Here is a 23,066-nt window from a genome sequence, read left to right as displayed (position 1 = left end):
GGTGGGGACTAGCTGACTGGGTAGCCCTGCCATGGAGCAGGGTGTAGAGGGGCATATCAGATGCGATTTACTTTGGTCTGACCTACGAAGCTGCTGTTAAAAAAAAAAAAAGGAGGTGCCGTGCTGGGAAGTGTAGCTCACAGGATGGGGGAAGCAGCGTTCCTGTTGTACTCTATGCAGTAAGGCATCACAGGGAATACCATGTCTAATTTTAGACATTGTATTTCAAGAATAATCAAGGTTGGAAAAGACCTCCAAGATCATCTAGTCCAACCATCCCCCTACCACCATTGTCACCCACTAAGCCATGTCCCTAAGCACCACATCCAACTTTTCCTTAAACACCCTCAGGGATGGTGACTCCACCACTTCCCTGGGCAACCCCCTTTCAATGCCCGACTGCTCTTTCTGAGAGGAAATGTCTTCTAATTTCCAACCTAATTTTCCACCTAACACCATTGTGAGTTACAGTCTTGGGGCCCTAAGAGCACACAGATGGGCCCCAGCTGCACCAGTCACCCCACTGCATCCTCTGCTCCAGGCCCGTCTCTGGGGTGCACCTCAGCCCTGTATCCCCACCCCTGTGTCCAGCCCCATCTCCTGCAGCTCCTGACCTGTGTCCCAGGACAGATCCTGCCTGATCACCTCACACTGGGACTGTCGATGGATCCTGCTGGCAGCTCCCACCCTGGTCAGATGCCTTGGGATGGTCCCCGGTTGCTGCGCTTCCTCTCAGCTCCCCCTTACCTCTCTCCTCAGAGCTGCTCCCGCTGTCAGAGAGCTAGCAGTATAGATAACAAACCATGTGAAGTCCTCCTCAATGGAAGTCTCCAAGAGTAGATAATTATTTCTGACCTACTCTGGTAGATGTAACAATGTTGGCTCCAGGTATAAAGATGGACTGGACAACTGTGACATTCTTCCCCTAGGCCAGCTTTACAAGCCTGTCACTGAAGGTGATTAGACTCCTTGGTTTATTTGCAGTCTTTCATTTAGTTAAAGCTTAGCCTGAAATGAAGGCCCAAATCATCCATCTTTTCTTTGTTGGGTTTAGTTCTATATATACCCTACTAGCAGTTGCTCTTTCTTTAGTAATACAGTTGAAGAACATGATTAAGTTTGATGAGCACAGGTGGAAGTATTTGAATCTATGGAAAGTAATGGGTTTGTAAGATTGAAGGCTGATCAATTTTTGCTGTGTGAGTAAAATTGCAGGGCCTTATTTTATTTTAAACTAAAAGCAGTATATCTTGTAACACTCAAAACAGTAATAAGGCTTTCTGTAGTCTATATGGAGTTTATCTGGTAGAACTAGTCTGTAGGAAAGGACCTTTCAGACAAATTTCCAGACTTTGAAATAAATGAATAAAACTTTGAAATTCATTACTCACACTTAGTTCTGTAATAGACTGAACTAGGATATCCCATCCAAATGAAATTTCAACTTTTTATGTGACATCAGGTTTACTACTGGTAGGTAGACTAACTTTCTGCTTTTCACTAGTGCATAAAAATGAATTCTTTTGAATTGTCTGCCGTCCTCTGTTTGTCTATGTTAATTGCTTTTTTATTCAGAGTTGCAAAATTTGTTTTCAAGAAAGAACCACGTGTGATACAGATGGTGTTCTCTGTGCGAGTTCTGGGGACATTGAGGTTAGTAGTATTTTCACATCTATAGTATCAGAAAAAGAAATTATGTAGAACTCAAAGCCACTTCTCTTCCTGTGTGTGGCTTGAAGACTGAGTATATTTTGCTGATATCAGTCAGCTTTTATATTCTGTTGTGCTGAGTCTCTTTTTGATGTTAGAAAAACGAATAACTTCCCATTGATTGTTAGTTGCTGTTGCTGGGAACAAAACCAGAGACTTTGCAGAAGCTGTTGTAACACCAGAGCTGCTCTTTGATTACATTTGCTTTTATCTCTTTTGGGGATGCTCTTCTGTGCATACTTCAGTCTAATTTTGGTGTCAAAGGAAGGAAAGGGGGTGGAGAACTGCCACCGGTTTTCTTTAAGGAAAGATAAACAAATAGTAAGAGTGCAACTCATCTCTTAAAAGCAGTTTACTTCCACGCATCTTTCTTTGATGGCTGCTGAAAAGGTAAGGACGTTTTTTTAACTGTCCTGTATGATATTACGTAGGGGAATGAATTTTTATTTACTGAAATGGCGTTGGTTAGACTGCAAATATTTTATGGAAAGACCACAACTGCTACTTAAAATAGCGTCTTTAATGCTTATAATTTTCTTAACTAAGATTAAATTTATTTGATTTTCCTCTACAAAATATAAAATAGCCATACATTCCAGTAGCATTTGTGAACATTTTTATTCTGAACTTCCTGAATCTGTGTCCTAGCTACTGATGTATTACATCTGTCTTTTGGGTTAATGGATAGAGTAATCCAATTACCTCAGGTCAGCAAAGGCTCTGTGAATCTTTAGAAGATTTGTTTATTTGTACTTATTTATTGGTCATTATTTTGCTAATGCTTAAGGATCTGAAAGGAGGGAGAAAGAAGTTCAATATCACATTACGTGCAAAATTGCTTTGAAAGAAGTTTGTTAAGTCAAGCATTTGTAAGCTTAAAAACTTATAAAATACGCTGCTTTTTGCACTTTAACTTGTCCTAGGCCTTCTGATTAACCTCCAGTTACATAATTACATACCATCTTAGTTTGATTTAAAAGAAAAGACCATAGTCTTCTCAGATTACACTGTATGCATGCACACCTCCCTCTCCTAAGAAGTGACCATGTTGGTTCTCTCATCTCCTTTACAACAGCTCAGCGTGATATTCTAAGAATGCTTCTCATCTATCTGTCTGACACTAGGGTTATTTTAAAGACATGATTTAAAATAACGTGTGAACAAAATACTTTATATGAGCTTTGTGATGAAGAGGAAGAAGGATCGTGGTATTTGCTAACTAGGTTGCTGTTACTTTTGGTTTTACAAAGAAGGTGCTTGGCTTTATGAGGTTAGCGGACTGTGTAAGGTAGCTAGCTAGCTAGATTGCCTGATTCGATGGGTAAATATGAAGGGAGAACATCTGTAGATATCTTTAAGATTGTTTTTTTCTGTCAAGAAGTGTCATTACTGGAAACACCACTTCTTTAATACTACCAAAACCTAATTTAATGCAGACAACTTCAGTGTTAGAAAAGCTTTTTTTTTTTTTTTTTTTTTTTTTTTTTTTTTTTTACACCATGGTGAGCTTCTCAGTTCACCTTGAATTCTTCCTTGAAATGACTAAGAACTCAAATCTGCTGTGAAGCACAAGGATTATCCTATTTTGGGGAAAGGAGTATTTTATTTGTTCTAGAAGCTACTTCATCATTAAGTTAGATTTTGAGTTATCTTCGAATGTACAAGAAAAAGTGACAGAACACAATGGTTGTGCTTAAATCTTCATAAAAATTAAAACAAAAAACTGTAGGGATGTGCAGGTGCAGTAATCATACAGCCGCTGGCTCTGTGATGGATTTTATGCTTTGTTCTGTGCAGCACATGATGCAGTGAGACTCATGGAGACTTTTTGTCTCTCTGCATAGTGCAGATGCTGTTGGACGCAGGGCCCCTGGCACTTCTCTCTGCAGTAAATTTGTTCTGCTGTTTGGTGTCAGAAGATGATCCTAGTCTTTCCATCCTAGTCTCTTTTGGCAGTCTACTGCTGGCATTAGATGCAGTGCTTATATGAATTGTCACTGTGAATGGAATATGAGGTATTGCAATAGACCAGCTGTTTTGAATGGTGGTGTTTGCAGCATCTCCGATGGGCTGAGGTTAAAAGCCTTTTGGTGGAAAGAGAGCATAGCTGCAAGGAAGACAAAATGGAAACAAAGGAAGGCTCCAAACTGTTCTTTCCCTCACACCATTTAAATTTGTACAAGCTTGAACAGCTGAAAACATAATTTAAAAATATATTTATATATGCATTTCTAAGTAAGATTCTTTATGCCCCCAATATTTTTTTATACTCTAAGAAGTCATCTGAAATCCATTTCCCAAAATAGGCTTGAAACATGGACATGTTGGGGCTTCCCTGTGAAGAAGGGAGGTAGTCCTTTTTTAAAGAATTTGCAGGAGATAATCAAACAGCAACTATTTCTGTACTTTCTTGAAAGCAGATGTTCCTTTTTGTAGCTGTTGTAGAGGGATGGTAGTTCTATAAGATGTTTGTAGCTGTTGTAGAGGGACGGTAGCTCTATAAGATGTTTGTATGTTTTCTGAAAGATCACTAGAGCAGTTTTCTTTGATTCCCCCTCCCCCCCCCCCCCCCCCCCCCCCCCCCCCAATGACTATCGTGAATTTGCTAGCTCATTCTGATGCTTCAGCAGGATTTTCTGATAACATTGTACATATACCAGCCCTTGGAAATTCTGGGAGTTTACGGAAAGCCTAACTTTCAAATACTGTAATGGCAGTTCTGGTATCCTGTACGGTGTAGAGGCTGTATTGACTTAAATGGAATTGAAGGCTGAAACATGTTAATTAATTCTTGGAGATATCCTTGAGATAAAAGATTAAAGCAGGTGGAGGTGGCAGAGGTCTTTGAAAACAACACACATTGTGTTAAAAATTGCTAGGGCTTTTTAGGTTTTAACTGAGTAATATCCTGTGAAATTGCAGTTGTTAAGGAAATAAATTGTGATTATGCCTATCTCTGTGTCTTTTGTTTCCACAGGAAACCGATCTTTTTTTTACTTCTTAACACTTCTGTGAAATGCTTTGTCCTTTTGGTGTCTGTTGAAGAGTTTCATGAAAAAAATATAAAAGAATGGAATGCATACTGTTTATATCAATATCAATTATTGCCTCCTGTTTTGTTTGTTTGGTTTTAACCTTAAAACTCTCATTAATATTTTAAAATAATGATCCATTTGGTTAGATTCTCAGCTGAGGTACATCAGTGAAATATCTGTAACTGCTTCAGTAAACTTTTATCCTTTTGTCTTAGTGGAAAGTCTAACACTATGTATTTAGTTCATATTAACTTCGAAACACCTAACCTGTTTTCATATAGGTATCTTTAATATTTGGTATAGCGTAACTGGAACACTCGTACACTTCCTGTAGTACATACTAAACACTAGACAGTAGTAATAAAACTGGATATGGTGTCTTAACTGAATTGGATTCAACAATCATGTTCTTTCTCTACTTCACAGCATTAAAATTATTTTGTGTTTTTAGTAAGAGTTTTACAAAAGTGAAGGTTATAGAATATATCCAAAGCATGGTTGTGAATCTGTTTTGATTTTTATAATTTTCCTATATTTGTACATTAATATCATCAGTTTGATACAAAAGTTGTTAGTGCGCTGAGCTAGAAATATTATCCATCTTAACTCTTTAGTGTTGGCGTGCATTAACAAAGATAATGGCATTATTGTGTGATAAATGCTTTATCTAGTCTTAACAGAAATCAGGTTATTATTAGAAACGACTCTCAAAGGGTATTTCTCTTCTTTCTCTTAGGCTTGTGGTATTTTGTCTTTTCAGTAAGATGAGATTAGAAAGGGGCATTTCTGTCTCAACCAGCATGGCTTTTCCTGTCATGGCGCCTCGAGGCCTGTGCTTGAAACTAAGATAATCTTTGTTGGTTGTTTCATGTTGACTACCTGAAAAATACGGAGATATGTGGCTGAGTGTTAAAGGACATTACAGTGAGACTCTCTAAAGAACAGCACTGTCTTGAAACCTCTCCCGTGTCTGAATTCCTGTATGAAAGGACTGAGTATAGCAAAACGTGGTCTACAGAAAGTATTACTCAAATGCTATTTGAAATGTCTTGAAGAAGTGAGGAGAAGGGACAATAATGTGTTATTTTTTTCCCTAGATCCTGGAATTCCAAATCTACAAGACCAAGTAAGGCAAACCATTTCCCCAAATCCTTCATGCTGCCTCCTGGTGATAGCTAAAGCCGTACCTGGGACCTTGCTGCATGCTCTCGTCCCTTTTGGAACCACTCTCAGCAAAAGAAAAAAAAAAAAAAGAACAACAAGAAGTTCTTTGATATGAAAAAGTCAAGTGCTGTGACCTTGTAACTGTTCATATTCCCTGGGTAGCAGAGATGCTTAAATGATCACTTGTGTGAAGACAGGCATAGTTATTTTTTTCCTCAAGTGTATGACACAGTGAAACATATCACCAATCAAGGAAGAAGACAGACTCTTGATAAACACTCAGATCTCGAGAGCCACATTATATTCTCTAAAGTAGTATCCATCATTTTGAATATAGTAGAGCAGTGTGTCAGGAGTCTGCAAAATAAGTGGAGTTCGGCAAAAATGGCCTGTGAATTTAATCTAAACTTCCTTAAAGAATTGGAGCGAGAGGCTGTTCTAGAAGTCCTGTACCGTGACCAGATGGTGAGAAAAACAGAGGAAGAAAGAGTAAGGTATCTGACACTCCCCTTTTCATGCATTTCTGATCCTTTTTTTTTTTTTTTTTCCTCAGGAGTACTTTTCTTTCTCTTTGCTGTCCTTCCGGGTGTATTCCTTCTTTTATTTGTTGTTAATACTAAGTTTTTATTCTTTGGGAAAATGAGGGGTTATCCAGAGCCTCTTGGATTTACCATGCTACTGACTACTCTGTATTAAAGATGGTCAAATACTGCTCTGTGAATAATCTACTTAATGATTTTTAGTTCTAGGATTTGTAGAAAGTTCAGTTGCTACCTGTATTTCTTCCTCAGTGAGGGCTTTATGACATCCTCATCGTGCTCCTACATATGCCTATACAGTCCTCATAATGAAGAACACTTTCAGATCTGTGGCTGGCTTATTTAACTTACGTTGTGCCAAGACTGAAGTTAAGAATTGTTGGATACCTCCTCACTGTGCTGAATTCATCTCTGTTCCTTCTCCTATTCGACAGAGAGCAAGAGCACTGTGCTTTCTCAGAGGATGTCAATAGGTGACATTGTCTAGCAAAAGGATTTTATTTAACTATTTCACACTATACAAGTGTCTCAGTAGTGAAGGATAAAGGATAATCCTTCAGCATTTTATTTGCTTTGTATTAGCTCTTGTGTAAGGGTTTCCTTGCAGTTTGAACACTGCTTTGTCACATTGCATCCCCGTATAAAACAAGGTATTTGTATTGCTAAGTTAGAAGTTTGTAGTCGTACTTAAATGTGGAAACTTAAACGTTGTTTACAGCAAATGTTTGTGTATATATAACTGTACTTATAAAATGATTGTGAAAAGTAAGTAAGGGGTTATAAACAAAATCTGAATTAGTTAGAAAGTCACTGACATCTGTTGGTGATGTAGGTAACAAAAACATAGATCTTGACTCTTGGTACTTGTCATGGAAGCAAGGTTAACGAAAGGGAAAGGTTTAGATATTTTGGTCAGATGTGTTTTTTATTTGACCTTCAGGTGTTGTTTGTTGTCAAAGAATCTTGATAAATATGATAATAAACATCACCAAAAGTGACCACAATTTAGTCTCAATTTTTGTATGTGAATGACATGAACACTCGCATACATAATTTTGGTGCTCTGTCCTGAGTGTACATGACTGACGTGAACAGGACCCCACTTATGCTAGCCTATTACTCTGTATGCACAGTTGTGGTTGCATATATAGCCATAGTGCAAAAAATGCTGTGTGCAGACGCCTTCAGACAGTGCCCACAATAAGGTCAAACTTGAAGGTATAGTTCCAGCTGGTAGTGACATTGCGCAAACAGGGCATTAGCTTGTGACCTACATGGGTCTTGTTTTGTTCTGTTTTGTCTTATTTTATTTATTTTTACGTGGCTGATTAGGAAATTGAAAATGCAGCTGCAGCAGCTTCGATGGAAAGGGGCAAGAAATGTAAGCCATGAATACCAGGAGAGATCTTGTGCCCGATGTCAGAAATCCCTTGGGTTGTTGATGAACAGAGGTGCAGTATGCAACGGGTGTAGTCATCGAGTGTGCTCGGAATGCCGTGTCTGCCTGAACCCCTGCATTTGGAAATGCACTGTTTGTTATGCTCATGGGTAAGAAATGTTAATGGTTTTGATAAGTTCTTGTTTATGCTGATTTTGTTTACATTGGTTTAAATGCTGGATATGCAGTTTGTGTGTGTATCTGTTGCTTTAAACAGTTAATGAACCAAAACCTCTCGTAGAATGAAAATGTTGGATGAAGTCCTGGCAGCAAAGAAGTTGGTAGGAATTTGGCCTTGCTCTTCATGTAGTCAGGACTTCCCTTCCTGTGTTCAGCAAAATGGAACTTCAGGGTAGGCCAGAGGTGGCGTCACCTCTTTTACAAAGATGTTAATTGCAAAACACAGAACAGTCTTAATAACTGAACTCTAGATGGCACTCGTGCTCCTGAGTCAATATCTAACATGCATCAAAGCTAGTTGTTGAAGGTGCTTTTTCTACATAGTATAGCCAATTGCTTGACAATTTCCTAGTCATTATTATTATCTGCTTCATACTGCAGAGGTGAGAAACCTGGATTAATGAATAGTGTGAAGTCATGTTTTGTATATATTTTTTAAAAATATGTTAATAACTCTATCAGCAACTTTTAAAATATGGTCAGAACAGAGATCCAAGTTTGTTTACGCTGAATTTGTTGTGTTTTTTTTTTTTCCTTTACTATGTCACCTTGGTTTTGTTTTCCTGGAAACAGGAAGCAATCTTTCTTTTACTGTATTAGTACAATTTTCATATCAAAACACTCCATCATAGTCCCTTCTATTAATCAGAGTCTTGTTAAACCAAATGGTGATGATATCTTTCCACCTTTGATGAAAAATATTTATTATTCTGTATGCAAAGACAGCAGGTCTTGAAAATGAGTCAATGGTTGTGCTAGATGATATAAATCAGTGTATAAAGGGGGAGAATTTGGGTGGAATTTTACTTTATGCCAACACAAGAGTAATGCACCACTTTATTCCCTCTTAAGATGCCAAAATGATGTTTAAATAATGCCTGGGAAATTTAAGGCAAAGTAGGAGTCTTAAGCTAAATGAATTTCTACTAGTAAATTGAAGTAATTTTCTACGCTTTAGAAGAGACTGTAAACCATCACTGAAAAGAAGCTCTCTGAATCCTCAGTTTATTTTGCAGCTTACACATAAAATAGGCAAATTAGCCCCACCTATATTTAGTACAAAGCAGTTGCTAAATTTTGATGTGTGTATCAAACTTTATACATCTGTTTATACATCATTTATTTATCTGTTTATTTATACATCAAAAATTATACTATCTGTACCTCATGCTATAAGCACTAAAAAGAAAGGTTAAAAAGTAAACTTTCTTTCTGTCTAGATCGTTCCCTCCACTTGTTATTCTTTTAAATTAGTTTCAGATCATTTGGAAATCTCCTCTAGAGAGCAGCTAGTTATTAAACTGCCTTGTCATAGTGCTGTGAACCCTTAATTATTTCACAAGTTTGTCCAAATATTTAATGGTGAAAACGGGAAGGTGTTATATAAATGGATTTTAAAAAACATTCTGACTTTGAGGAAGTTGTATTTTCTATCTTGCTGATGCAGAGGAATTTTTCGGTGGAATAGACATTATAGCAAAGAAATGGTACAGGATTCACATTTGATCTTACTTAGTCCCAGTGCGAAGTCCATTAAACTCGGTCACACTTCTTCAGTTGCCTTCAGTTAGCTTTGCATGAGGGCTGCAAATCTTGGGAAATGCAGCAGTGTGGTAAATACTAGTCAGCACCTTTTGTTTACTCTGGTGAGGGAAAAATAGGGTGACTAAGAAATGTAAGAGCTGATTTTCAGGTCCTGAGCAACCATAATTTTAAGTCTTGGTTACTGCTAGAGTTGTTTATTCTGAACAAAACACTACCATCAGCAGCACTACTGAGAGTCTCTCCTACAGACAAATATTGCAGTCCCACACAGTAAATTATTTGGGGCATCTGACTTTATTTCTCACGCAATTGACACTGAGTGGTAAAAAGCAATAGAGAGGTTTCAGCAGTTTCAAAATTCACGTACCTCATGGAGCTGACAGAAAGCACCGGGTCGGGTGGTGCTGACACAGGGCCGAGAGGACTGAAGCTGTGCCATGGATGGGCAGAGGCAGGTTGCCGTCTTCCTGCTCCGTGTGCCAAGAGTGCTGCCATGTCCCCAGACAGCTTGGGGCAGCAGGGAAGGGCAGGCCAGGCAGCACTGGCCTGCAAGCCCATGCCAGAGGGAAGAGGCCTTTGGAGAGGCCTCCTGGTGCCAGAACATGGCCTGTCAGAGGTTTCAGGAGTAGCTGAATATCTCATAGGAAAGCCATCATTCACCTGTCCCTGTGTACGCTTCCACCCAGTTGTTTAAACGTGTATTTTGTAAACACAACAAACAAAATCAAAAAAGCCTCATGTACTGACAATGCCTGTGCTTTCACCTAGAAGAGGCATAAATGTGAATGGAGCTGGTATGTCGTATTTTCTAAAGGAATCCTATAGTTTGTCTGTTTTAACATAGAATAAGGCGGTGTATGGAACGGCAGGCCCAGGAATTTTGTTTCAGATCTCTGCCTAGAGCAGAATTTGTTGCTTTACATGAGCAGTCCCACACAAAAAAAAGGAGGAGCAAGGGAAAAAAATAATAATAAAAAAAAATAGAAGAGAAGAGTGGAGGGAGCCCTTTGTTTGCAAACTCACAGCAAGATCAGTCAATGTTGTGAGCAGTCACGAAATCTTCGTTTTCTGGTAGGATTAAGGACTGTTGGATGGTTAAGTGGTTACTAAGCAGTTCAAGAAATGCACTTTATTCATTCAAATATGTTTTGCTTGTTTTTCAGAGATGTGAAAGTAAAGGCTGGTGAATGGTTTTTTGAGGAAAGAGCAAAGAAATATCCAGATGAAGGTAATCACTGGAACAGGCCATAAACTGTTGTGCATTTTGTAGTCCTCATCTAAGTGAAACATAGAATGTAGTCTACTACTATATTTAATGTTTCATACATTTGGTGGGAGACCTCTCAAAAGTTATCTTGCCTTGTCTGCCTGTACAATAAATGAAGCGTAAATGCAAGCTAGCAGAAAGCATTTGAAAGTATAATTTATTTTGTGTGAGTAATCAGAATAAGAAAATTATTGGCCATATTGATTTGGATAAATGAACATGTAAGGCTACTAAGAAATTCAATGACACGTGAAGTAAGTATGGAAATGTCAAAATATATGTGCAGGACGGAAATGATCTTGCATTCATTGTTTGTCAAAGTTAAAACTTAGGTTGTTTTCGCTCAGAAAGTTTCAAAGCTTAAAGAAATGATGGAGTGGAATAGAGAAACATGCATAGTTGTAAATCAACAGAAAGCTAAACACCTACTGTTTCTTTACATTCAGCCAGCTGTGCATTTGCCTTCTGTTCAGTCTTTTCAGTGCAATTAAAAATACAAAGCACTAAAAGAAATTATAGAGGATGTGGATGGATTGCCCTATGGGAATGTGATTCACAAATCAAGGAGCTGTTAGTCTTCATTTTTCACCTGCAGTGACTAATGAGGTGGAGAGGATTTCCTTTATCTTTCTGTTAAAGCTCCACTTCAGATAGGCAGCTATTTCCCTTTTGTACACGACTGTACCTTAATATTACAATTTCACTTGCAATATCTGTATCTGACCTAAATTTAAGAATAGCTGGTAAAAAGGAAAGCACTGGACCTTAAATATATCTTGGGAGACTTGAATAAGAAGTTTATAAATGGAAGAATGTAATCAGGCAAATCTTGAGTAGTAGTTATTTGCCAAAGGTAGCGGCTAACATATTAAGAAACTGAATTGCAGTTTCTGCTAAACAATTCATTTAGAAATAAATAAATTAATCACTTAATTCCGTTCTAGCTAAGACAATTTCTGATTTTAATGTATTAGTTGACCAATCTTTTAAAGTGCAGTTGTATTCCATAACCATTGTTAATAATTTTTTCTCATATTCTTTTAGAGAGTCTAAAGCTGGTAATTTTAACATTCTCTAACAGTTACTAGAAAATATGTTGTTCTCAGATGTTGAACCTGATATTGCAAGGCACTGAATGTCCCTCTTTCCAGTGAAAAAGTTCTCACCTTGCATTATCAAAGCTTTGTGGGTACTTTGAAGCATTTTGCTTAGTTAGTCTAATAGTAAAGGTGTTGAAGTCACAAAGTTCTAAGGATATACAGAAGGTAAGCCTGTAGGGAGAAATATGTTTTGTTTGGTTCCTTTGATTAGACCAACTGATGTAGTTAAAGGAGTTAAAAAATTGAAAACTTTCAAACAGCATTCATCTTAGTTATGTATCCTTCAAGCCTGGAGAGGCAGTGCCCTCTTCTGGTTTAATAATATAACACAAGCGATGTATTCACTGCAAAATAAGTTAACCTGAAACAGTACATGTTACATGAAGTTTTCTCATGTTGCAGAGTCAAAAAATGTTACGTGTGTGTGCTTTTTATTAATTTTCTGTAGCTTCTATCTAAAAATTGTATTCTCATAAAAGTGGTAGATTGCCTTTACTGACTAGTAAGTTAAAAATCTAAGAAATCATTTAATGCTACAGTAGCTCAAGATATCAAATATTACATATTAATAATAGAGCATTAACTCTGGAGTTATGTTTGAAATTTGTAACATCAGTAAGTTGATTATTGTTTCTACCACCACCAGGATATGCTACTTGTATGTAAGTAATATAATTAATGATGTCTCCAGCAATGCATGGGTCTCGTGCTGCTGTCTGTATTGTTATTATTAGGAATGATTAGTGATTAAAACCAGTCCAGCTGGCTGTTTGTTGCATGCATTTGGCCCTTCTTTCTGTTTGTGATTACTCAGGAACAAGCTACATTTTCATGAGCCTTCATTGTTCGTGCCTGATGGAGCGCTTGCTCCTTGCTGTTCTTTACATCATGTGGCTGCTCACCTGAGTAATGTGACATGGTTGCTGTTTCCCTAGAGGGACAGCCTTAGCAAAGGTTTTTTGCCTGTGTTTGTGAGCTAGTCTATCACCACAGCTGTTTACTTCTCTAGTAGATAAAAATGAAAGAATTTTTCATAAGAAGCAAGAAATTACAACGTGCCTACTCTTGCACCATATTTTCAAGCTTTCCATAGTGTTTGAATTTTATGGTTTAATTGCATTTCCATGCACTACCTGCTTCCTAGCCCTCAGGAGGCCTAGGGCACTTAGCAACCTGAAGAAGTAGGCCTATTAGCATCCCTACATGATCGTCCTCAGGGTTTGTGAAGAGCTAGGCTGAATGTGCCCCCTGAAAAAGGGGAGGGTGAAATCATGACAGAATTTGTGTTGCAGGAGAGACGTGTGTTGCCTGGCATATATATTGATATGTGAGATGGGGATTGATTTCACTCCTGATTTGCATGTGCATGAACCTCTGTAAATACAGGGGAGTTCCTGAAAAGGCACTGATTTTAAGAAGTGCTATGCAGGCAAGCATTGGTAACTGCTGTTGTTGCAAAGTGACCGTTTTTTTCCCCCCCCCCTCTCCTTCACAGGCAGACATGAAACAGCTGGTGCAAAGCTCTTGAAATCTTATCAGAAACTGAGGTAAGACTCATAAAAGGATAAAAGGACAAAAGGTCCTAGAACACTGAGACTTCATATAGGCAATATGTTGTATGTTATAAACCAGCCAGGAGTTTGTATTTTTTGATTATAAAGAATAAATTTCCTTACCTTTTGAGTACAGAGAAAAAAGCATAGAAAAATTGACACTGTTATCTCTTGGCAACACATAGAAAGGATCTCAAGCATGGAAGAGAGTACTATTTTTAGAGTAATAGTTTCTTATTTATTTGAAATGAAGGAATGTGCAATATTTTTGTTATATCTCCTTATATTTTCTGTTTACCTATTTTCATCAGTATCATTCAAATTTACACACTACATTCAAATGATGAGAGGTGAAAATTATCAGGTATAATAATTATTAGGTATAGCAATTATTATGTATAATAGTATTTATATTTGCTCAATGGCAGATTTTGCTGATTCAGTAGTTTCAGAGTAAATATGAGACAAGAAACTCTGTATGCAGGAAGATGCATCTGTTTACCAAAATTTAATACAAGTGAAAAATCCACTTTATACTGAATAAATATTTTGGAGGTTTGAGGCCTAAGCATAACTATGCCTAAGATATTACCAGTGATATATAATGCAATAACAGTCTACTTAAACTATGTTGTACAAAAGAAAACCTATTCCTTTAAAAAAAAAAAAAAAGATACAAAGATGGCAACAATTTTCTGATAATTATCTGGCAAAGCATAGCTGCATAAAATAGAAACTTGTAGACAGATAGATAAGATCCTAAACTGGGCTGCATAAGGCCTTGCTTTTACCTAGATACAGTAAAAGTAAAAGCAAATCAAACTTTACTGGCTGCCTTTAGGGTCTGTGATTGTTCTGTGATAACAGACTGTAGTCAGATTTTTTTTTTTTTCTTTAACAGACCAGGGCTATTTACAACAGACGAAATGGCTGGAATGCTGTAAAAGGGCTCTGACAGCCCTGGGCCCAGGCAAGGAAGGGTCTTTACAGTATTGTAAATAAAGATAGCTGTTTTCTGACAACATCTCTGAAACAGAAATGGGGCACGTTACACATGGGTTGTGTTTCAGCACTTGGGACACAAATTGTAATGCTGCCGAACAAAGTCTGTCCTGAATTAGATCTTTCTCACTGTTGTAAGTTAATCATTCTGCCTAGAGAAGATAGAAAGGCAATCTTAATTCTTACAAGCACAGGCAGTAAGCCTGTGCTGCAGCTCTTAAAGACACAAGATCTTAACCCAGATCCTCATATTTCAGGAGAGACAGATGATAAAGATACTGTGCATGTATTTGGCTCATTTATCCATTTATTAGCATAATATATTGATTTTTGCACTGTTTGTTGTCTCTTACATTTCTAGTAAAATTTCTGTTGTACCTCCAACTCCACCTCCTTTCACTGAATCCTCTGCAGGAAGTAACGCGAAGGTAAATGTACATGTGTGTGAAATATAAGTACATATCCGTGCACCTCTTAGAGGGCCATCATATGAAAAGACTGTCTGCAGAAATGCAGTAAACGGCAACAGCTGCTCTAACATCATATTGCAATATAAAAACTGTCTTCTGCTTCTGTCACTTCTTTTATGCTGTATTGGTAGTAGGTTGGAGTCTCATGAGACATGTTTTCAATTAGTTCTCAGTTGTTGAGGGAAGTGATTAACCCCTTCTACTTGGCACTTGCATCTAGAGTACTGCCTCTGGTTTTGGATTCCTCACTATAGAATAGGAAAGATATTGGTGAATTGGGAGCACGTTTAGTAGAGAGGCACCAAGAAGGGTGGGGTTCAAGCACTTCTGTAAGGAAAAGCTGGTGGACTGGGGCTTCTTCAACCTGGGGCAAAGATGGCTTTAGTGGATCTGACCTCTTTAGCATTTATGGGGGGGTCAGCAAGATGACAGAGCTGGGCTCTTCCCAACAGTTCATGGCAGGAGGAGGGGACACAACAGGCACAAGTCGAAATAAGAGAGGTTCAGACCATAATCCAGGAATCCCTTCCTCGCCCTGAGGATGGTTAGGCAGCAGATCAGGTTGCCCAGAGATGCTGTGTGGTCTCTATAATCTCTGCCTGGAGAGTTTCAAGGCCCAACAGGAGAGAGCACTGAGCAACCTGGTCTGAGCTCACAGCTGAGCCTGCTGCAACTGGGAGGTTGGATTTAGACCTTTTGAGCTTCCCTCCAGCCTGGGTGATGTTGTGATCCTACGATATTCAGCAGTTATTGATAAAGCGATCATTATTGTGTGTTACTTTGATTGCTGAGAGAAAAAAAGTGATTTTGATGGTTTGTGTTACAGCTTTTGCATAAGAGTTGCTAGTGGACAGGATAATAGGGCACACTTACCATTTGCTTGTTATGTGACCATGGAAACTTTAAAACAGCAAATATTATGTTTTCTTACTCATGGACTCTCATTTGCAGGATCTCAGTCAGTCCAAAAGTTTTAATAAATCTGTGGAGAACTTGTTCTTGTCTCTCACAACGCATATAAAAAGTAAGTAGATTTCACTACTTTGTCATCCTGGGATAACTTAGTCAAATGCTTCATTTTTTTGGGCCAAATTGATGTCCGTAAGATAGTTATAAACAAAGGGTATTGACTAATGGTTGAAATGACTAATGCCAAGACTGAGCCAAGCAGAAAAATAATACAGTAAGTCTAATTCTCCTTCAGTATTCTGCTGTTTATTTAATAAGCTGATGCTACCAACCAAAAATGCCTTTCTTGTAAAGATGTAAAAAGACTGCATAATGTTATTTTAAAGTTTACTGGATGTTCAGATGCAGTGTATTTAACTCAAGTTACTACAGAGTAATACCTACCTTCTCCTGTGGTGATCTTCATGTTAACTATTTAACTGAACTCAACTGATCCCGTGAGTGAACCTATCGTGTAATGGAAGTAGAGTTTAACATTTTATTGTTTAACATTTTATTTCTCTAGCATTTTTCAAGAGGTCTTCTTTCTCAGTCTGTCTAGTGGTATTTTTTTTTTTTTTTTTCAGTGTGCACTTTTAAGAACCTGCCAGTCCTAACTCTTTGTTCATTCTGATACTTTTGGTTCCTTCCATTCACTTTTGCTGCCTGCTGTTCTTTAGGCTGCAGGCTGTGTATGTACCTCTAAGGCTTACTACACTGGGGACAGCCTGTCTGTGTGAAGAAGAGATTGAAGGCATCAATGACCAGAGGAAAACTACCTCTGAGCTTTATGAAGATTACAGGAGCTTGCAGATTTGCATGCATTTGAACCAACCCCAAAGCATTTTCTTACTAGCTTCATCTTAGACAACCCCAAATATAAGACTAGACCTGAATAAATATGGCTTTAGTGTTTCCCCCTAACTCTTTTCTTAGCCCTTAATCACAGTTTCCTCTGACTTCTTCCATCAATCCTATTAACTACACAAATTTAATGTTGTGTATATGTGAACAAATATTAAAGATATGCAGAGACATAATATCTGCCTCCCCTGAACAGAAGTGTGGTGCAGGGTGCCATAGGATACTTCGTTACTGGAATTGCATAGCTGAAGCAGCACAGAGTTGGATGCAAATTAATTTCCTCTGCTTTCTGTTAGTTTGCAGCCTGGTCATAACCTGCAGTTACTGGACTGCAGTCCAGACCCCATCAGGACCGCAGCAAGCGACTTTAATAGTAAAAGGAAGGTCCTACTCCCCCAGCATCTTTCCTCTGTCATGTTTCTGGTCTCATGCTGCCATTGCTTAACCTGAATTAGCACCAGTGTTTCTAGACCTCTCTGGAAGCTAATTTAGCTAATTAAAAGAGCAGACCAAACAAATGGGTAGTTTTCTGCTGCTTTATTGAGTTAAATAGGCTGAAGGTTGGAGCCTGCACAATAGTGGGTGCTGGGCCATGTGGCCAGGAGCCAGGGAGCACAAAGCAGTGGTTGCAGAGGGGTACGGCAGCAAGTTGTTAGGTCAGCTCTTCTGTATGTGAAACCCCACTCAATTGCTGTCATCCTCAGTTAGGATAAGAACCTTTTAATTTGTGAGAAAATAACAGGCTGCTACAATCACTAAAGTCAATAATTAAAAGGTATAGAAGGTCCTTTAGAGAGAAAGGCTTAGGTTCCTTGACCAAAGAAAACAGCTTTTTCAGACAATGTGGTCTCTTAATAAAACCCGGTACTGTGATGATAAATGCTTTCAGTCACAAGTGTCTAAACTTAGTGCCCTATATCTTATCTCAATAAAAATGTCCTGGTTTGCAGAGGTATGTCATACACCCAGCTCTTGGGTATTGCAGTAAATAAATGTAGAGAACCTCGTTCTGAACCTGACTCTCATTCTATCGCTGCAGCCAGTGTGTGTGCATGTCTGAGAGCAGCAGGAACAAAGGATTAGCGTGTGCAGCACAATGCCTCTGTTGTACAGTCTGTTTCTGATGGTATTACCTCCTGTTCTGGCACAGTTTGGCAGCAATGGGAGATTATAATCCAATGGTTGCTATTTGGGGGGATGTGAAATGAGTTGCTAGTTGTAGTTTTATTTGCAGTGCAACATTGCTCTTGGAACTAGTGATAGTGCCCATTATACTATCTATCTGTGCAGAGGTGCTGAAGGAGGGAGGAATAGTTCTGAAAAATGAATATGCTTTTTTTTTTTCCCCTCACTATAATCTGTTCTGTAACTTGTTCGTTTTAAGAGAGTATGAGGGAAGCTTTTGTTAAACTACTCAAATTATGTTTACTCCATTAGATATCTCACTCCAGTCTCTTTTATGGTCTCTGATTTCACTGTGTATTTTAAAAATCTGGTTTGATTTACAGTGAGAGATGACTTAATTGAGCTTGCCTATGAATATGTCATGTGATGCCTTAATGGTGCACACAGAGTACAGTAAACATCTGACAATTGATTGCTGCTAAGAACAAAACTAACCCAAAGTGGCTTTAAAAATCACACTTAAGAGTGCCATTGTTTTTAAGTACCAAATAATGACGTATTGTCTACTGTCTGAGGTTCCTCCACAGAGATTTATGTTATGGGAGAAATATTTATTCTGAATGAATTAAACATGTGATAGCTATTTTGTGTACCACTTAAAAATTATTAATTCTTCGTGAGAGACTGTAGGATTTACAACAAAGTGTCTGCTGCTAAGCCTACTGGTTTTTAACCCCAGAAATCATAAATGAATGCTGCCCTTCCCTTTAAATGAAGTTCTGACTGTACCCTAAGGAGTAAGAAACAAAAAGTGATGCACTAAATGTCCAATTGTCCTATAGATTTATTTGACAATATACTAGATATTAGCAAAGTGCTAATTCAATTACATACTTAAGGGTGGACATAAGCTTATTTGTATGACTAATGTTAATTGAAGTCAATGAGGGCTACTTCTGTTCCTAAAATTATGTGTGGTTTGGGACCAGAGTACATAATATCTCTACTTTCGTCCATGTTTTGGATTAATTTCTAAATATTTTCCAATATACTCTTTCTAATTTCCACTGTCTTGTCACTATATGTTGTTATAACGATCTTGCTTTTATCCTGAACCAAACCAAACTGCTTTTCAAATCAAACTATATATAAAGACTGTACAAGCTATTTCTGCGAGAAAACTGTATTTGATAGCATAAAATAATTCCTTACAGTAGCTATAAAGAAAAGAAGTAAAGACTATAATTTCCAGTTAGAACAACAATTTAGGTAAGCAAAATATAATTATACGAAATGGGACAAGTACTTGCCTTCCCCTCTTTCTTACTCTTAGGAGATGAATACTGAAACTGTAGGATGAAAGTTTGAAAGATGCATTATTTGCCTATAAATCTACAGATTTGCTTGCAATGTTTGTTATAGCTACTTCTCTCTTTGTATTCTCTTCAGAAATCTCTAAGTCCCAGAATGATATGGCTGACAGAAGTCTCCTAACAACAGATTATGGGCAGAATGCGGAAAGAAGGAAGCAAAGGAGGAGCCAGTCTGACACTGCCATCAACATTACAAGCAGGGTATCCAAATTGTTATACACAGTCTCTAACTCTAAGGGCTGTTTCAGGAATGGAATATATTTATAAGAATCATGATTTACACAGTGGGATTTTACTTTTATTTATGAGCTGGGCTTAGCTGATGTTCACTAACTGTCGAGAACTCTGATTCTTGACATGGTTTTTGACTGAGTCTCCACACTTGATCTCAGCCCAGAGCTGAAATATTAGACCGAGATTTTACAAAGACCCTGACATGGGGAGGGAGGGGATGGATTGCTTTGCTCTCAGGTGCTCACAGACTGTGTGTTGGTGCTGGCTGACATCTGCTCTATGTGATCATTAGGCTGTGGGGAGGTTCTCTGTCTCTTGTTCTTCTGCTCTTCTTGCTGCTGAACAGAACTAAGCTATGGCCATCCAAAACCCATCCTGACACTCACTAAGCACTTTTTTTTTTTTTTTTTTTTGGCAAGGATTAAATAGTGACTGCTGCTTGTTGTTGGGCAACTTCCATTTTCCTTTCTGGTTACAGTCTCTAGCTTTCAGTGTCTTCACAGAATCATAGAATATCGGGAGTTGGAAGGGACCCACAAGGATCATTGAGTCCAACTCCTGGCTGCACACAGGACCACCCAAAAATCAGACCCTATGTCTCAGAATTGTCCAAACACTTCTTGAAATCCATCAGGCTCCATGCCCTGACCACTGCCCTGGGGAGCCTGTTCCAGTGCCTGACCACCCTCTTGGTGAAGAACCTTTTCCTAACACCCAGCCTGAAACTGCCCCTGTTGCAGCTCCACACTGTTCTCTGGGGTCCTGTCACTGTCTCCAGAGAGAAGAGATCATGAGGAAGCTGTAGGCCATCATGAGGCCTCCCCTCAGTCTCCTCTTCTCTAGGCCAAACGATCCAAGTGACTTTAGTGGCTTCTCATATATCTTGGTAGCCCTTCTTTTGATGTGCTCTAATAGTTTTATGTCCTTTTATTGTGGTGCCCAAACCTACACACAGTACTTGAGGTGAGGCCACACCAGTGCAGAGTAGAGTGGGATAATCCCTTCCCTTGACCGGCTAGCAATGTCATGGCATTGCCATGGGCACACTGCATAGCTGCCAGGGTACACTGCTGGCTCATATTGCTGTCAACCAGAACCCCCAGCTCTCTTTCTGTGGGTATGCTCTCTAGCTTCTTGTCCCCTCGTCTCTACATATATCCAGGGTTGCGTCATCCCCTGTGCAGAATCCGGCACTTGCCCTTGTTAAACTTCACATGGTTGGTGATTGCCCAACCCTCTCGTTTGTCAAGATCGCTCTGCAAGGCCTCTCTGCCCTCGAGGGAGTCAATAGCTCCTCCTAATTTAGTATCATCTGCAAACTTACTTCGTGTGCATTCAGATCCTGAGTCCAGATCATTTATAAAAGCATTGAGGAGAACTGGCCCCAAAATGGAGCCCCAGGGAACTCCACTAGTAACTGGCCGCCAGCCTGATGTAACCCCATTTACTATAAGGCTTTGAGCCCAACCAACCCATCAGCCATCTGTTCACCCATTGTATGTATGTACTTGTGTAGCTGTGTGCTGGACACTTTGTCCAGAAAGATACTGTGAGAAGTTGCTTGAGAAGTTTGTGAAAAATACAGTCTTTTCATAAGGTAGGCAAGGATGAGTACAATGTTATATATCTGCTTTAAAGCTACACTGAAAAATTTGTTTTGAATGCTTTCATCTCTCAAATGACTGAACTTTCTCTAGACTCAGTTTTCCACATTGTGCATACTTACTGAATTGCCTTGCTCAACTTTATGAGGTAAATGCAGTCTGCCAAGTGGCTGAATTTAAGAAGAGCAGTCACTTGGGGCCAGACCTCATGGCAGATATTACTCACAGTTACATTAGTGCACGCGTTTTACTCTCCTCCAAAATGTTATGTATTGATAAATGGAAGAGACAGGATGTCAGATAGCATGAGCTAGTGATTTGGATTGGCCCAGCAATGTCTGCAAACTCTTGGAAGTTAATTCTGGTAGTTATGCATGCAATTACACATAAAATTAGCAACATTAACTACCCAAGTGGTGTTTTCATTGTGGCAAACTATATACACATTACTGTTACTTTATCTACTATTCCACTGGCAGAGCACTGCTCTCTTAATGCATTGAAAAACATCAGTTTATAAAACATTATTCGTAGATAATATGGACTTTTAACTGTTTCATTGCATGATGATCAAAGGCAGCCTGTCATGTTTAAAAGATAGATGGATTTTTTTGGGTTGGCAAATGTATGTAGGAGATAAAAAATTGTTTGTGTCAGATTTTAATTGCCTATTTAAAGGTTTAGGGCTCAATTTATGTCCACCCTTTGCATTATAGGTTTTGAAAGTTAGATTTCAATGTTCTTCGTGTTGTCAGAGCTCTATTTCTATGATTCAGGGACCTTTTGTTTCATTCAAACCACTTAGACTATATCTAAACTAGAATTTTAGTTTTGCTAGAATTACTGTTGGTCTTTTTTTTCTTGTGAATATCATCTTTGCCATTTAGGTGTTTTCATATTGAAGGAAACTTTACTTGCCTGTCCCTGCACTTACATGATGGCTTTCTGTATCTTTGCTGTGACTTTAAAAAGTATTAATCCCTGTCAATAGCAATATTGCATTATTCTTCCGTTTGTATTTCTTCCAGTTGCCCTTTTCATTTAACAAGGGCAGATATTTACATCATTGCTAGAACCATGTTTACATCATGCTAGAACTAAAACTAGAGAAAAAAAATGTTTTAAATTATGAAACACCTTTGAAAATTAATTACTCAAATTTAGAACAAAATATAATGTAGAAATCTTATTGGTTGTGATTTACACCACAGATAGTACTTACTTTCATTTTCAGAGAATGAATTGAAACAATATTTTTTCCCCTAGAAAGTATGCATGTTTCTCCTAGAAATGACTGGGAAACAATAGCTGTAACTGCCATTTTGAATGTGCAGGATATAAGACTGGGGCACCACTTCAGTCTCAAGAGCAAGATCCGTTTCTCAAGTAAGTTTTCCATATTTGTCATATGGAAAGTCTGAGCTTGATTCCTTTGGGTTAAAGTTGAAAGAGATTATGTTTAAATTCTGTAATAGTGGGAAAAAAAATTCAACAGCAAGAACTACTAACCCCTGTAAAGTCTGAATTTAGGAAGTTAATTAAGTGTTTTCTAGGGTCTCTCACTATCAGACTCTTTAAGTTCATTAGAGGGACTTAAAGTAGGTGCGATTATACCTACCTCGCTGGGGGAACAAGCAGAAATGTGCTAGCTTTGGAAGCTCTTTGTGGTGTGTCAGTACCTGTGGGTTACTGCTCCTGTGACAATGGATTCATACTGTTGCAGATAATTCTAATGAATTGGGCTTGGTCGGAGTCTTGCTTATGACCTGATGCTAATTTTAGTGCTGGTATTCATGTCTCATTGTCAGTCACGTATTTTCTGTTTAACAAAATTGAGAAGTCTTTCTGAACCAAGTATAGAAGCTAAAATTCAGTGTGTAGCACTTTGTTTTGGTTAGGAAGTGAAATTGGTGGT

At 38.4% G+C, this 23,066-nt stretch overlaps 1 protein-coding gene across 2 annotated transcripts in view; it reads left to right on the top strand.

Moving 5' to 3' along the window:
• Positions 1 to 1,082: 1,082 nt before the first annotated feature.
• The window catches only part of SYTL3 (synaptotagmin like 3), a 35,218-nt gene continuing 13,234 nt past the window's right edge, over positions 1,083 to 23,066 (top strand). Inside the window, exons 1-8 of one of the 2 annotated variants that reach the window (XM_040551992.1) lie at positions 1,083 to 1,473; positions 5,843 to 6,403; positions 7,781 to 7,996; positions 10,775 to 10,839; positions 13,474 to 13,525; positions 14,895 to 14,961; positions 15,955 to 16,027; positions 19,390 to 19,514. In XM_040551992.1, the coding sequence (XP_040407926.1) occupies positions 6,294 to 6,403; positions 7,781 to 7,996; positions 10,775 to 10,839; positions 13,474 to 13,525; positions 14,895 to 14,961; positions 15,955 to 16,027; positions 19,390 to 19,514 (708 nt within the window). In that variant the 5' untranslated portion in view covers positions 1,083 to 1,473; positions 5,843 to 6,293. Of the gene's footprint in view, positions 1,474 to 1,619; positions 2,101 to 5,842; positions 6,404 to 7,780; positions 7,997 to 10,774; positions 10,840 to 13,473; positions 13,526 to 14,894; positions 14,962 to 15,954; positions 16,028 to 19,389; positions 19,515 to 23,066 lie in introns of those variants that run through there. The other variant, XM_040551991.1, reaches the window with a different exon arrangement.

The sequence above is a fragment of the Cygnus olor genome, chromosome 3 (genome assembly GCF_009769625.2).
Source record: "Cygnus olor isolate bCygOlo1 chromosome 3, bCygOlo1.pri.v2, whole genome shotgun sequence".
Classification (NCBI taxonomy): domain Eukaryota; kingdom Metazoa; phylum Chordata; class Aves; order Anseriformes; family Anatidae; genus Cygnus; species Cygnus olor.
Note: the sequence above shows the minus strand (reverse complement) of the source record. Positions and strands in the feature narration are given on the sequence as shown.